The sequence below is a fragment of the Sorex araneus genome, chromosome X (genome assembly GCF_027595985.1).
Source record: "Sorex araneus isolate mSorAra2 chromosome X, mSorAra2.pri, whole genome shotgun sequence".
NCBI lineage: Eukaryota > Metazoa > Chordata > Mammalia > Eulipotyphla > Soricidae > Sorex > Sorex araneus.
The window spans coordinates 263,152,821-263,164,876 of record NC_073313.1 but is presented as its reverse complement, the minus strand read 5'-3'; the positions used below and the strand labels follow the sequence as shown (position 1 = coordinate 263,164,876).

Below are 12,056 nucleotides of genomic sequence, written 5' to 3'. Positions count from 1 at the left end.
TAAAGACTCACAACGCCCAAAATAGCGCACAGCAGTTTCCACCTTGAAGCCTTTAGGACAATGCTCTGAAGAAACCATCCGTGTCCTCAGAACAAAAGTGGTGCAGAGAAATAAATGGAATATATATATATATGCATATATGTGTATATATATGCATATATATATGTAGTAGCTATTTTAGTGGCGGTATCATGAAGTAAGTGTCATACAGAGAACTGGTTGTGCTGGAAAGGATACCAATTCAAAGAATAAAGATTTTTTTCAAAGTGGTTGACTTATTCACTGAGTTTAGTTATGCCTCCTATACTTTTGATTTATTTATTTATTTATGGCTTTGGGGCCACACCCGGCAATGCTCAGGGGTTACTCCTGGCTCTACACTCAGGAATCACTCCAAACCAGTTATTAGTTATTTTTCACTAACCTTCACAGGTGCCTGGACTCAGGGGAGTCAGGAATTGTGAAACTTTTAGCACTGTAGCACTGTCGTCCCATTGTTCATCAATTTGCTTGAGCGGGCACCAGTAATGTCTCCATTGTGAGACATGTTGTTACTGTTTTTGGCATATCGAGTACGCACAAGTAGCTTATCAGGCTCTGCTGTGTAGGCGGATATTTTCAGTAGCTTGCCTGACTTTCCTAGAGGGATGGAGGAATTGAACCGGGGTCGGCCACATGCAAGGCAAACACCCTACCTGCTGTGCTATCGCTCCAGTCTGAAACTTTTAGAGTCAAGTAAATTTAGGCTGGGGTGGGGGTCTTAAACGTGCTATAGGACATGCATTGGCCTAAGGGTTCTGACTCTTTCAAGTGCCCCCCAAGGGGCTATTTCTCCACCTCTTGAAGTCCTGGTTTCTGGTTCAAGGAAGGGGGAGAGGCATTGGGACAAAAATCACAGCTTTTCAGCCCGTAGGGTGACAGTTTATGGATTTAAATGAGGGTTTCTCGACTCTGTCCTAGGGGACTTCCAGGCTGGATGCTGCTGTGAAGGGAACGGGTCTGTGCCCCGACAGGGGTCTGGGAGGGGGCAGCCCTGCGGCTGGAGGAATCATCTGTATCCACCCCTCCCACCCCCACCCCCACCCGCCCTGTGCGCTGGAGGCTGACCTTAGTGGGGGAAATAGCTCCATTGCCAAGTTTCCCAAATGGGAAAGAGAGGCCACCTCAGGCAAAGGAGGATTCCAGAGCACATTTTTGAGATCATAGGTTGGTGTTTTTTTTTTTTTTTTTTTGCCCAGGGGTGAGGGGTGGGTTGGGCGTTGACAGTGTTCAGGGGACCCCGGAGCCTGTCCCAGCATTTCTCAGCCAACCAGGCCAGTGCATTGTATGTGAGGCCCGAGGTGCTGGGGAGTCCTGGGCTGGCCTGACTGGGCATGCTCAGAGCCTGCAGGGCACTGCCCCTGGGGATACTTCCTGGGGATACTTGGCGGGGGGGGGGTGGGGGGTGGGGGGGGAGGGGCAGAGCATGTGGTGCTGGGGAGTGAGCCAGGGTCAGCAGCTTGCAAGGTATATGTACCTCAAACTCTTGGACCATCTCTCAGCTCTAAGATGAAAGGTTTCTAAAGAGCCGAGCCACAATGGATTTATCTTCATGTAGTGTGCTAGGACAAGCGTAACTAGCCCATTTCACCCATGCTGTTCGGGAATTGATTGCCGAGAGAGGCGCTAATGGAGCTGGTTGGTTTTCGGGCCAAAGCTTTAAGCAAGTTCATTTATTGCTTCAGCGGAGGGTTCGGTGATTAGTAGGACAAAGTACCCAGTTGGTGCTGATAGGGGTGGGGCAGAAGGCTCCAGAAAAGAGTTTGGGAGAAAGAAACTTCTAGATGTGATGCTTATTTTGTTGGGGCCATACCAGGCAGTGCACAGGGGCTACTCTAGGCTCTGTGCTCAGGGGCAGTCCTGGGGGACCATGTGGTGCCAGGGATCACACGGGGACCTCCCGCAAGCCAAGTATGCCCTAAAAGCATGTGCTCATCCCACTGAGCTCTCTCCAGCCCCTAGCTAACCCATTTTCAGTCTCTGCCTCTTTATTTGCAGAGGTGCTTCAGTTCAAGGAGGCCTGCCACACATCCAGTTTGTGGCTTTCTCTTCCAGGTCATTTCTAGGGCATGGACCCTAATTGTCCTGACCTCACCCCTGCCACACCACTGGGTGGAGCCCTGAGCTCACCATTATGCTTGGCATTTTGTTTTGTTGATGCTGGGGATTGAACCCAAGGCCTCCTGCATGCAAGGCAGGTGCTCTGCTGTTGTGCTACAGCCCCGGCCAGGTGAGAGCAGAGGAACAGAGCTGGGGACTGGGGGGTGAGAGGCCAAGGCTCCAGGAGATGCAGACAAAGGGGGAGGGGCAGGGCCAGAGGGGTTGTGCTTTGTAGCTGTCGAGGGAGCGTTTGGGTTTAGTTCTGAACTTAGGGCGAGTCACTGGGTGGGCCAGAATACTGTAGTGTTTGGGTTTAATTCTGGTCTCAGGGAGAGTTACTGGGAGGGCCTATATACTGGGAGTAATTAGCAAAGATTTATGTCTTAGAAAGACCTCTCTGGCTCCTCCCAGGGGGACTGTAGGGTGGATTTTGGGAGAGACGGAGGAACAAGGGCCAGGAGGCCACTGCAAGTGGCTCTCACTGTTGCTTGTACCCAGACAGCATAAGCCATTCTGTGGCGGTGGCTTTGGGACGGACCAGGTACCCTGTAGGCTGTGATTTGGCTCCAAGGAGGGGCTGAATCAACGCTCCACAGTGACTGATATTTAATTGCCTCCTGAATTAAATATAGACTTTGATCAAGGGGGAATTGGAAAAAAGGTCACAGCTCTCTGCATTTTCAAAAGCAGCTGAATGACATTCTCCCTGTTCCTACTTCCTCTCTGCCCTTCCGAACCTGGACTCTATGGCCTAGATCTTTACCAGCTTCCTCTCTACCTTACCCAACCTAGATTCTATGGCCTAGGTCTTTTCCTGCTTCCTCTCTACCTTACCCAACCTAGACTCTATGGCCTAGGTCTTTTCCTGCTTCCTCTCTACCTTACCCAGCCTAGACTCTATGGCCTAGGTCTTTTCCTGCTTCCTCTCTACCTTACCCAACCTAGACTCTATGGCCTAGGTCTTTTCCTGCTTCCTCTCTACCTTACCCAACCTAGACTCTATGGCCTAGGTCTTTTCCTGCTTCCTCTCTACCTTACCCAACTGGACTCTATGGCCTAGGTCTTTGAGCTCAAATGCCTGTTTATGTGGCTGAGCCAGAGCCAGTTCTCCCAGAACAGACATGGAGCAACCTCCATTGTATTCCCCACAAGCTAAGATGGACACCGTTTCTGCCTCATTTCAACATCACCTACTGTGTGTTCCCGAGGTGACCCATTTTGACAAGCAAAGGAAAAACTTCCGAAGGGCACCTGCATTCCTTTATTCTCCAAGGAAGACGCTAACGTCCAGCAGGACAGACGGCAATCGGGCAGGTGAAGCTTTGAAGGCTCTTTATTCCTCCCTATCTTCTGTCCCTCCTGGTCAGGAGAGCACACAGCAGAAGACCAAGGAAGGAACGAGTGTATCCAGCTGAGCATGTTACACGGGGATCAGGGCCTGGAGACTTGTCTTGTTCCTGCACTGAGCTCCCTGCATGTTGGGGTCCACGCAGTGATCCTCTGGAGTTTTACAGCCCCTGTAGCCAGCCCTGGGACATTTGGCTTCTGGCCTTGGAGTTTCCTCTCTGCATCCACCTGGTGGGATCCTGGTGGGCAGCAATGGTGCCCTGGAACTTCCAACTCGTAAGGTCCAGAGGCTGAGAATATCTGGTCAGGAGTCGACAATGTCTACATTGTCTACATCAAGTCTCCATTAAGCCAACCCACGGGCAGGGCCTGGCTAGTGGCAGGTTAACTGGCTTCCCCTAGGGATGTTCAGTGATCCTGCACCATCCCAGTTCTGCCTCTCGCTTCCCTGCCACCCTCCCAGCTGGCTTCATCTCTTCATACCCAGCCCACCGGCATGCCAGAGTACACTTTACAGGTCTAGCCAGTTACCTCTGGTCTTTCTCTTTTTAGGTTCATGTTTCTCACATCATTAAAAGTCCTTATTAAAAAAGCTTTAAAGCTCAGGAATGCAGAACAATGATAGAGCAGTTAATCCCCTAGTCAGTTTTTCTCCTTGGAGCAAAACCTTTTGGCGTTTGGGTGGGAACAGGCTGTTCTTTTGGACTATCTCAGGCAGTGGGAGACGTCAGTATTTCTTCCAATCTGTGCCAGTGGGACCCCCAAGATCACTGTGACCATCCCAGGCACCCCAAACACCGTGAATGTGGACCAGCCTCTTAGACGGAAATACTCCTAATCCAGATTCACTGTGCAAAGAGGTTTAATTAATCATGTTTCTTCATTGAGGCTGATGGAATAACCTCAGGAAGGCTTGTGGATAGCAGATTACTGTGGTTCTTAAGAAGAAACTATGGATTTTAATATAGATAGTTTAAAACTGCATTTGTCAGTGAGACCAAACGCTAATTAAAGAAGCCATTGAAAGTGATCTTTTAAGAAATGTTTAGTCAGTGGTGCATGCCAGAGGATTTGTAAGGTGAAATTGACTCTAAGATGCTTCGTCAGGAAATCATGAAGCTTTGAGGTACCTGGAAGGAATTCCATGGACCTTGTGTTTGTAGGTGTTGAGGCTCTGTCCTGGCATCTGCATTGAAGCTTGTAAAACGTTTAAAGAAAGTGACACATTATTAGACACTTCCTACCCATTTTCCATAATTACCACACCATATTTGATGGAGTTCAGACAGTAGGCAACAAATCATAGAGTAATATATGTATGTATATATATATGTATGTATATATAGTATATATCTATATATGTATATATATGTGTGTGTATGTATATATATATGTATATATATATCTATATATCGGGGAGCCTGGCAAGCTACCAAGAGTATCCCATCTGCACAGGTAGAGCCTGGCAAGTTACCTGTGGCATATTCGATATGCCAAAAACAGTAAGGATAGGTCTCGTTCCCCTGACCCTGAAAGAGCCTCCAATCGTTGGGAAAGATAAATATGGAGAGGCTGCTAAAATCTCAGGGACAGGAGGAATAGAGATGTCACTGGTGCCCGCTCGAGTAAATTGACGAACAACAGGATGACGGTGATACAGTGATAGAGTGATTGTCAAACTTTTCTCTAAAAACCTTTGAAGTTCACAAATCTGATACTCTGTCTGCTAGGAATATGCACCTCTGATGGACGATCTAATTAGAGTATGACTCTTTTCCAGGATTTTTTTTTTTGACACTGAGGCCACAGTTTTAAGATCTTTCTAATGATGGGGTTCAAGGTGCTGCATTCCTTAAAAGTTCCTAAACTTATTTGGCCTACTGACTCCAATTCACACAGGAGTCTGAGTGACAGACCTTATAGCTGCTTCTCTTGTTTTGTCCAGGTTACACTGGAGAGCGCTGTCAATCCAAGATTGACTATTGTGTCCTGGACCCCTGCAGAAATGGGGGAACATGCATCTCGGATCTCGGTGGATTCAGCTGCCAGTGCCCAGAAGGTAAGCACTTTCCTCTCCCGATTTCAACCAGAAACTCATTTAATCTGCTTTTCCACTTTAGAAAAAAACATTATCCAAAAGAGCTTTTTGATTTTGCTGCTTCTTGAACAGCAAGATAGATGGCCTTTTATTTTAGCTCAATGCTCCAAAAGCTTGAAAACTTAATAGAAAACTAGTAAACTAGTGATTCTGTGATTTGTACAGGAAAAAAAGTCAATATCATTAACTGAGTCTTCTTTTCTCCAAATGGTAAAATTTCACTTGTAATGACTTCTATTTTAATAAAAAGTACAAGTCAGAATTCACTTCATCTACACACTGAGGTCCACTGAATTTTGATACTGTTTGCACAAAAAAAAATTAAAATAAACTTCACCTGCTTCAGGTTTTATTTCATTTGGGGGGAATCCCAGAAAGTGCTCAGAGCATCTAGAGGCTCCTCTCAGAAATTCATGTTCAGTGACCCCTGGCTCCACCATGGCAGTGCTCAGGGCACCCCTGTACCATCTTACCATCCTGCTTTTTTTTATTTTCCAAAATTCTATTTTATTAAAAGACCATGAACTACAGAATTACTCATAGTTAGGGTTTTGACACACAGTGTCCCATCACTAATCCTGTCACCAGTGTCAACTTCCCTCCACCAGTGCTCCCAGATTTCCTCTCTTAATCCCCAGTCCTTGTTTTTGCTTTTAAATCAATTTTTTAGCTCCTGGCTCTGCTCTCAGGAGTCACTCCTGGTGGTGCTCAGGGAACCATATGGGATGTTGGGAATTGAACCTGGGTTGGTCACGTGCGAGGAAAATGTCCTACGCGCTGTCCTATCACTCCAGCCCTAATTCAATTTTTTAATGTTTGACAAAATTCAGGTCATCTGGACAGTCCCGACTGTGGTGCTCCTTTTATTTGCAAACCAGTTTTACACTTGGAGCAGTTTTACCCAGAGGGAAAGGCCGCAGCTAATCATAGCTACTGAGCTAGTATTCAAGAAAAAAAATTTGTACTTGGAGGAAGTTTTTGTTCTCGTGACTGCTTGGAGGGATGTTACGGAAGGGATTACTTTAAACCTTTCATGTCCTAAGAGGAACATGATATTAGAGTTTCTCTCCCCACTTAAAACCAGCATGTAAGCTCCTGATCCACACACAAGACATTCGTGAAACAGAATGGCATCGTCTGCAGGGGTGAAGCGCTCAGTCTGAGCTTGCAAGGAAAGATCTCTGTCCCAGAATTGCCCCGAACCCTGTCTGGGAGGGGAGTATTGATGACAGACCGTTGACTTCCTCATACTCCCAAGTCCCACGGCTGCTGGGAGTAGCACCAGTGACCAGTGCGGCCTTCTGCTCATTTCTGATTTGAATGTTCTGTGTGTGCCCCCCACCCTCCCCCTAACCCCCATTGCCTGGACAGGGCCAGAGCACAGGGGTGTGGCCAGCTCAGTTCTCGCCGTCTCCAGTATGTGTGGTTACAGGACAGTTAGTGTGTCGGGATGGCCCTGCACCTCTTTCTTTCTCTCTCTCTCTCTCTCTCTCTCTCTCTCTCTCTCTCTCTCTCTCTCTCTCTCTCTCTCTCTCTCTCTCTCTCTCTCTCTCTCTCTCTCTCTCTCTCTCTCTCTCTTTATTTTGGGGTCACAGCCAGTGATGCTCAGGGGTTACTCCTAGCTCATGCACTCAGGAATTACTCCTGGCAGTGCTTGGGGGACCATATGGGATGTTGGGGATCGAACCTGGGTCAGCCACGTGCAAGGCAAACGCTCTACCCGCTGTGCTATCGCTCCGGCCCATTCTTGTGTCTCTTAAGCTAGTGACCTTGAACCTTCTTACATCCGTGGCCAGCCCCTGTCCTGTGTTCTGGCCCATGGACGGCAGGTAGGACTGAGGCAGAAGAACGGGTGCTTTCTCATCTTTCCACATCTGCAGGCTGGCCACTAGAGCCCGATGTCTTCATGTCTTCAACCTAGGACGGGTGGGGGCGCTGGTGGCCAGGTACATTGCCCCTCTGTGACTCTTCCCCCAGTCTGCCCATGGCTGCTGCCCGAGTCAGTGGTCTCCTGGCTTCCATCGTGACTGTGCTGGGAACCCAGACGGGTTTCCAGCCCACAGGCTGACTGGCGGCTGGTGATGCTTACTTAGTCCCTCCCTGTCAGGTACCTCCTTGGGGGGTGATGGGTGAGGGCTGGAAGTCCTGTTTCCTTCCTTGGGCCATCTGGGATCAGAGGAAACTGATGGTGCGAGAACTCTGGAACCCCCTCAGCTGTGCTTTCCATATTGTACAGCTTTGCTCGCTCCCAGAGCTAAGAGGAGAGCACACGGGGGTGGAGTTTGATCCAAAAGCCGCCCTGGGGTGACAGAGGCTGGTTCTGGAACTAAAACCCAGGGACTTTGCTTTCTCTTGGCCTTTGTTTTCCCGGTTGTTCAGAATGTGCCATTGCTTCCTGCCGGGTGCTAGGGTGTGTAGGCCAAACGGAGCAGGGTCCGGACGCTCAGCTGAGCCCGTCATTCCAGGCAGAAGGCTCGCCCGGCCTGCTCTGTGCACAGTCGCCCCCCCCCCACCCCACCCCGCCGTGGCAAGCTGGTGACAGGGGCGTTTCTGCCTGCACCCAGGCTTTTACAGACTGGGAGAAAGGGAGCCCGGGAAAGGACCATCCCTCGCCCCTGGGGGATGCCGCTTAATTTCCGAGACATCAGTGAACCCCAGCAAGGGTCCGAGAGCCTCAGTCTGGAGCCCAGAGGAGTGGCGCGTGGGGAGAGACACGCGTGGGAAGGAGAAACGTGGGCCATGTGGAAGTCCCGTGGGGGAGGGGAGGACGAGGGTTCCAGGGTGGGAGGCAGGGTCCCTGGGGGTGCAGAGGACCTGGGCAGGGGTGGGCGGGCAGGCTGGTGACGCTGTTCTTGGAGAGACATGGGCGGGGGAGGGGAGAGGAGGAGGGGATGCTCGGGCCGCGTGCGCTTTGGGAGACCCTGCTAACACCCTAGTGGGAGACCAGCCGGGCGGTGGCTCTGGGGGTCCGGAAGTGAAAAAAGTGGGTCCAGGACCAGGCGCGGAGACGTGGGCTCGGACAGGGCCGTTTAACCCGGGAACAGACCCCGCCATTCCTCCCTGCTGTCTGGATGAAGCCCAGGGAAGGGTGACAGTCTAGACCTGACAGGGTAGAAACGTCCCCCTCGTCTTTGCAGGAGACGTTCCAACAGTTTTGCCTTCACTGAAGCCTGCGCAGATAAGGGCCGATAGGGTGGTTTGGAACCTTCAGTCAGAGATTTTTCCCATTATTTCTTTTTTTTTCCGCTTTTTGGGTCACACCTGGCGATGCTCAGGGGTTCCTCCTGGCTCATGCAGTCAGGAATGACTCCTGGTGGTGCTTGGGGGGCCCTATGGGATGCTGGGAATCGAACCTGGGTCAGCCGCGTGCAAGGCAAACGCGCTAGGTAAACGCACTACCTGCTGTACTATCTCTCTGGCCCCTGCCCAGTACTGTTGGCTTTTTGGTGATTTGGGGGAAGGACAGGTTGTGGCTCACTTGTGTGTGGACTGTGAGTAACTAAAATAAATTTGAAAACAAATCAGTTCCTGGACTTGGCTTTGCTGGTTCCTGCTGGGTGGGGGGAAAGAGCAGAGGGGTCCTTTCGGAGGAGGGGTGGGGTCCCAAATCTTGGTGATGGGACTGAGGAGGATCACACCAGAAGGATGATGGAGGCGCCTGGAGCCTGGAAGTGGAGCCCTCCTCGGTGAAGGACTGAGAGCGGAGCGACACATTTCAACTCTGGCGACCACTTGGCCTTCGAATTTTTAAAATTTATTTATTTAATTTTTTTTAGCTGAGTTACTCCTGGCTCTACACTCAGAATTACTCCTGGCGGTGCTTGGGGACCATAGGGGATGCTGGGAATTGAGCCCGAGTCTGCCGTGTGCAAGGCAAACGCCCTACCCGCTGTGCTATTGCTCCAGCCCCAGCACTCAAATTCTAAACCCGCGTCCTAGACTCTCTCATTCAGTTCTTCAGGATAAATGCCACTTGTTCCGTCCTTCAGGATAATCTTGGTCAGTGTTGGTGCGATTTATTTCACCCCTGGTGGTCCTCATAAGACTGAAACTGTTGGGTTCGGAAACTTCTAAATCTCTCTGCTAAAGGTCTTCTTGAATTTGGAGAATGTTCATTTCTTCATTTTTTAAAAAAAAATTTATTGAGTCACCGTGAGATGCAGAGTTACAGAGCTGATCCTGGTGGGGTTTCAGGCATACAGATCCCAACACCCGCCCCTCTGCCAGTGTGAGCTTCTCAACAACAGTGTCCTCAGTTTCCCTCCTGCCACTCTCCCCCAGCCTGCCTCTATGAAAGGCATTTTCCTTCTCTCTCTCTCTCTCTCTCTCTCTCTTTGTGTCTCTGTCTCTCTGCCTCTGTCTCTCTCATTCTCTCTGTCTCTGTCATTCTCTCTGTCTCTGTCTCTCTGTCTCTCTGTGTCTCTGTGTCTCTGTCTCTGTCTCCATCTCTCTGTGACTCTGTCTCTGTCTCCATCTCTCCATCTCTCTGTCTCTCTGTGTCTCTTTCTCATTCTCTCTCTGTGTCTCTGTCTCTCTCTGTGTCTCTGTCTCTCTCATTCTCTCTGTGTCTCTGTCTCTGTCTCCATCTCTGTCTCTCTCATCCTATCTGTCTCTGTCTCTCTGTCTCTCTCTCTCTCCCCCCACCCCCTGTCTCAAGAATGTTTATTTCTTTCTCCACCGGGTTAGTCTGGTGAACTCCGTCCACACTCAGGCTCTTAGCCTGTGTGACTCCCTCCTGTGCTCTCCTCCTCTCCTCTCCAAGCGCTGCAAGAACCTTTGCCATCCCACCCGCCCTCGAGGCGCCTGGCGAGAGGCTCCTGTAACCCTCCCTGGAGAGTGGCCACTTTTCTGCTCAGGTGCTTCACCTCTGCCACGCAGCTGCGGTTCTTTTAAATGCCTTTATTTATTTATTTATTTATTTGAAGGAGGAGGTTCTCCCAAGCGGTGCTCAGGAAGCTAGGGGACCCCTCTCAGCTTCACTGGCCATTGGGTCAATGTGAGGCCTGATAAGACAGCACCCTGAAGAGGCTCAGGGCCTCCAGTGCCCTCCTGGAAATGCTCGGGGGGGGGGTACAGTGGGGCACCACGTGTCAGGGACCAAATTGGGTTGGCCTCATGCAAGACCTGTACATTTACCCCATACTATCTTTCTGGTTACTTCCTTTTAAATATGAGAGAGAGAGAGAGAGAGAGTGTGTGTGTGTGTGTGTGTGTGTGTTCCCAAGCAATGTTCCCTGCCCAATTCTCAGCCACATGGGCTGTTGGCTCAACACAAGGGCCCAGGATTGTGCCTCTTAGATGCTCTGCCCAGCCGTGTTTGTGGGCCCTGACAGTGTCCAGAATTGAACCCCAGCAGGACCCTGGCTAGGCCTGCACCCTTACCCCTGTGCCGTCGCCCTGTTTGACCTTTTACTCCACTTTAGACCTATCTTTGCAAAGCTGCAGCTTCCGATTCTCGGTATCAGAGAGGCAAGGAGGAAGCAAAGTGTTTCATCACCAATGTTTGCTTCTGTTTAACTTGTTGAAGGATAAGCACAAAGAGAAGTAATTGGAAGCCTGATTTTTCTTGCCGGTCTATTTACTCTTTACGTTGTCTTTCTGTTTCCCATAGAACATTGAGATCCTGGAATATTAGAGTAAGTGCATTTTAATTCCGAAGACGTCTAATTATATAGACTTACAATCACTGCCTATTGGTATTTAAATACGGAGGCTTAAAGATTTGAATATGTTTATATGCATCTATAAATAAAACCTGAGTATTCCTGTCTCGTCCTGAGCTTGGCTCCAGCATTTTCATTTTCATTTTCAGCCCCGGGGAATTGGAGGCCGAAAGTCATGTAAGATAATAAGGGAGGAAGAGAGATCCGGAAGGGTTAAGAGAGCGGGGAGCCAGGCCCCAGTGTCAGTGCTTCTGTTGGCGTTGTGGAGGGTGCATCTCTGAGGTCAACCCCCTTCCTCCTACTTCCTGTTGGAGAAGGTGGACAGTGGGCAGGGTGGCTTCATTGGCTACTTGGAGAAAATGACTATTCCAGACACTGGATTTTTGTTTGTTTGGTTTAGGGCCACACCCAGTGCTCCTCAGGGCTTACTCCTGGCTCTGCGTTCAGGGATCACACTCCTGGTCTGGGGGACCTCGGGGGGAGCATCTGGGGTACTGGGAATTGGACCAGGGTCAGAGGCATGCAAGGTGAGTGCCTTAATCTCGTTCTGTCTCTCTGGTCTAACGCAATGGATTTCCAATTTTCTTTGCATTCCACTGCTTATAATAAGATAGTATTAATTAATGAATATTAATATTACCATTGAATGGAGCGATAGCACAGTGGGAAGGACATTTGCCTTGCACGTGGCTGACCCAGGTTCGATTCCCCCATCCCTCTTGGAAAGCCCAGCAAGCTACTGAGAGTATCCCGCCCTCATGGCAGAGTCTGGCAAGCTACCTGTGGAGTATTTGATATGCCAAAAACAG

General features: G+C 49.8%; 1 protein-coding gene across 1 annotated transcript in view; it reads left to right on the top strand.

Annotated features, from left to right (window-relative positions):
- DNER (delta/notch like EGF repeat containing) overlaps positions 1-12,056 on the top strand; it is a 337,797-nt gene that overhangs the window by 224,451 nt on the left and 101,290 nt on the right. The window contains exon 7 of the mRNA XM_055122261.1: positions 5,432-5,545. Coding sequence (XP_054978236.1) covers positions 5,432-5,545 — 114 coding nt within the window. The remainder of the gene's footprint in view (positions 1-5,431; positions 5,546-12,056) is intronic.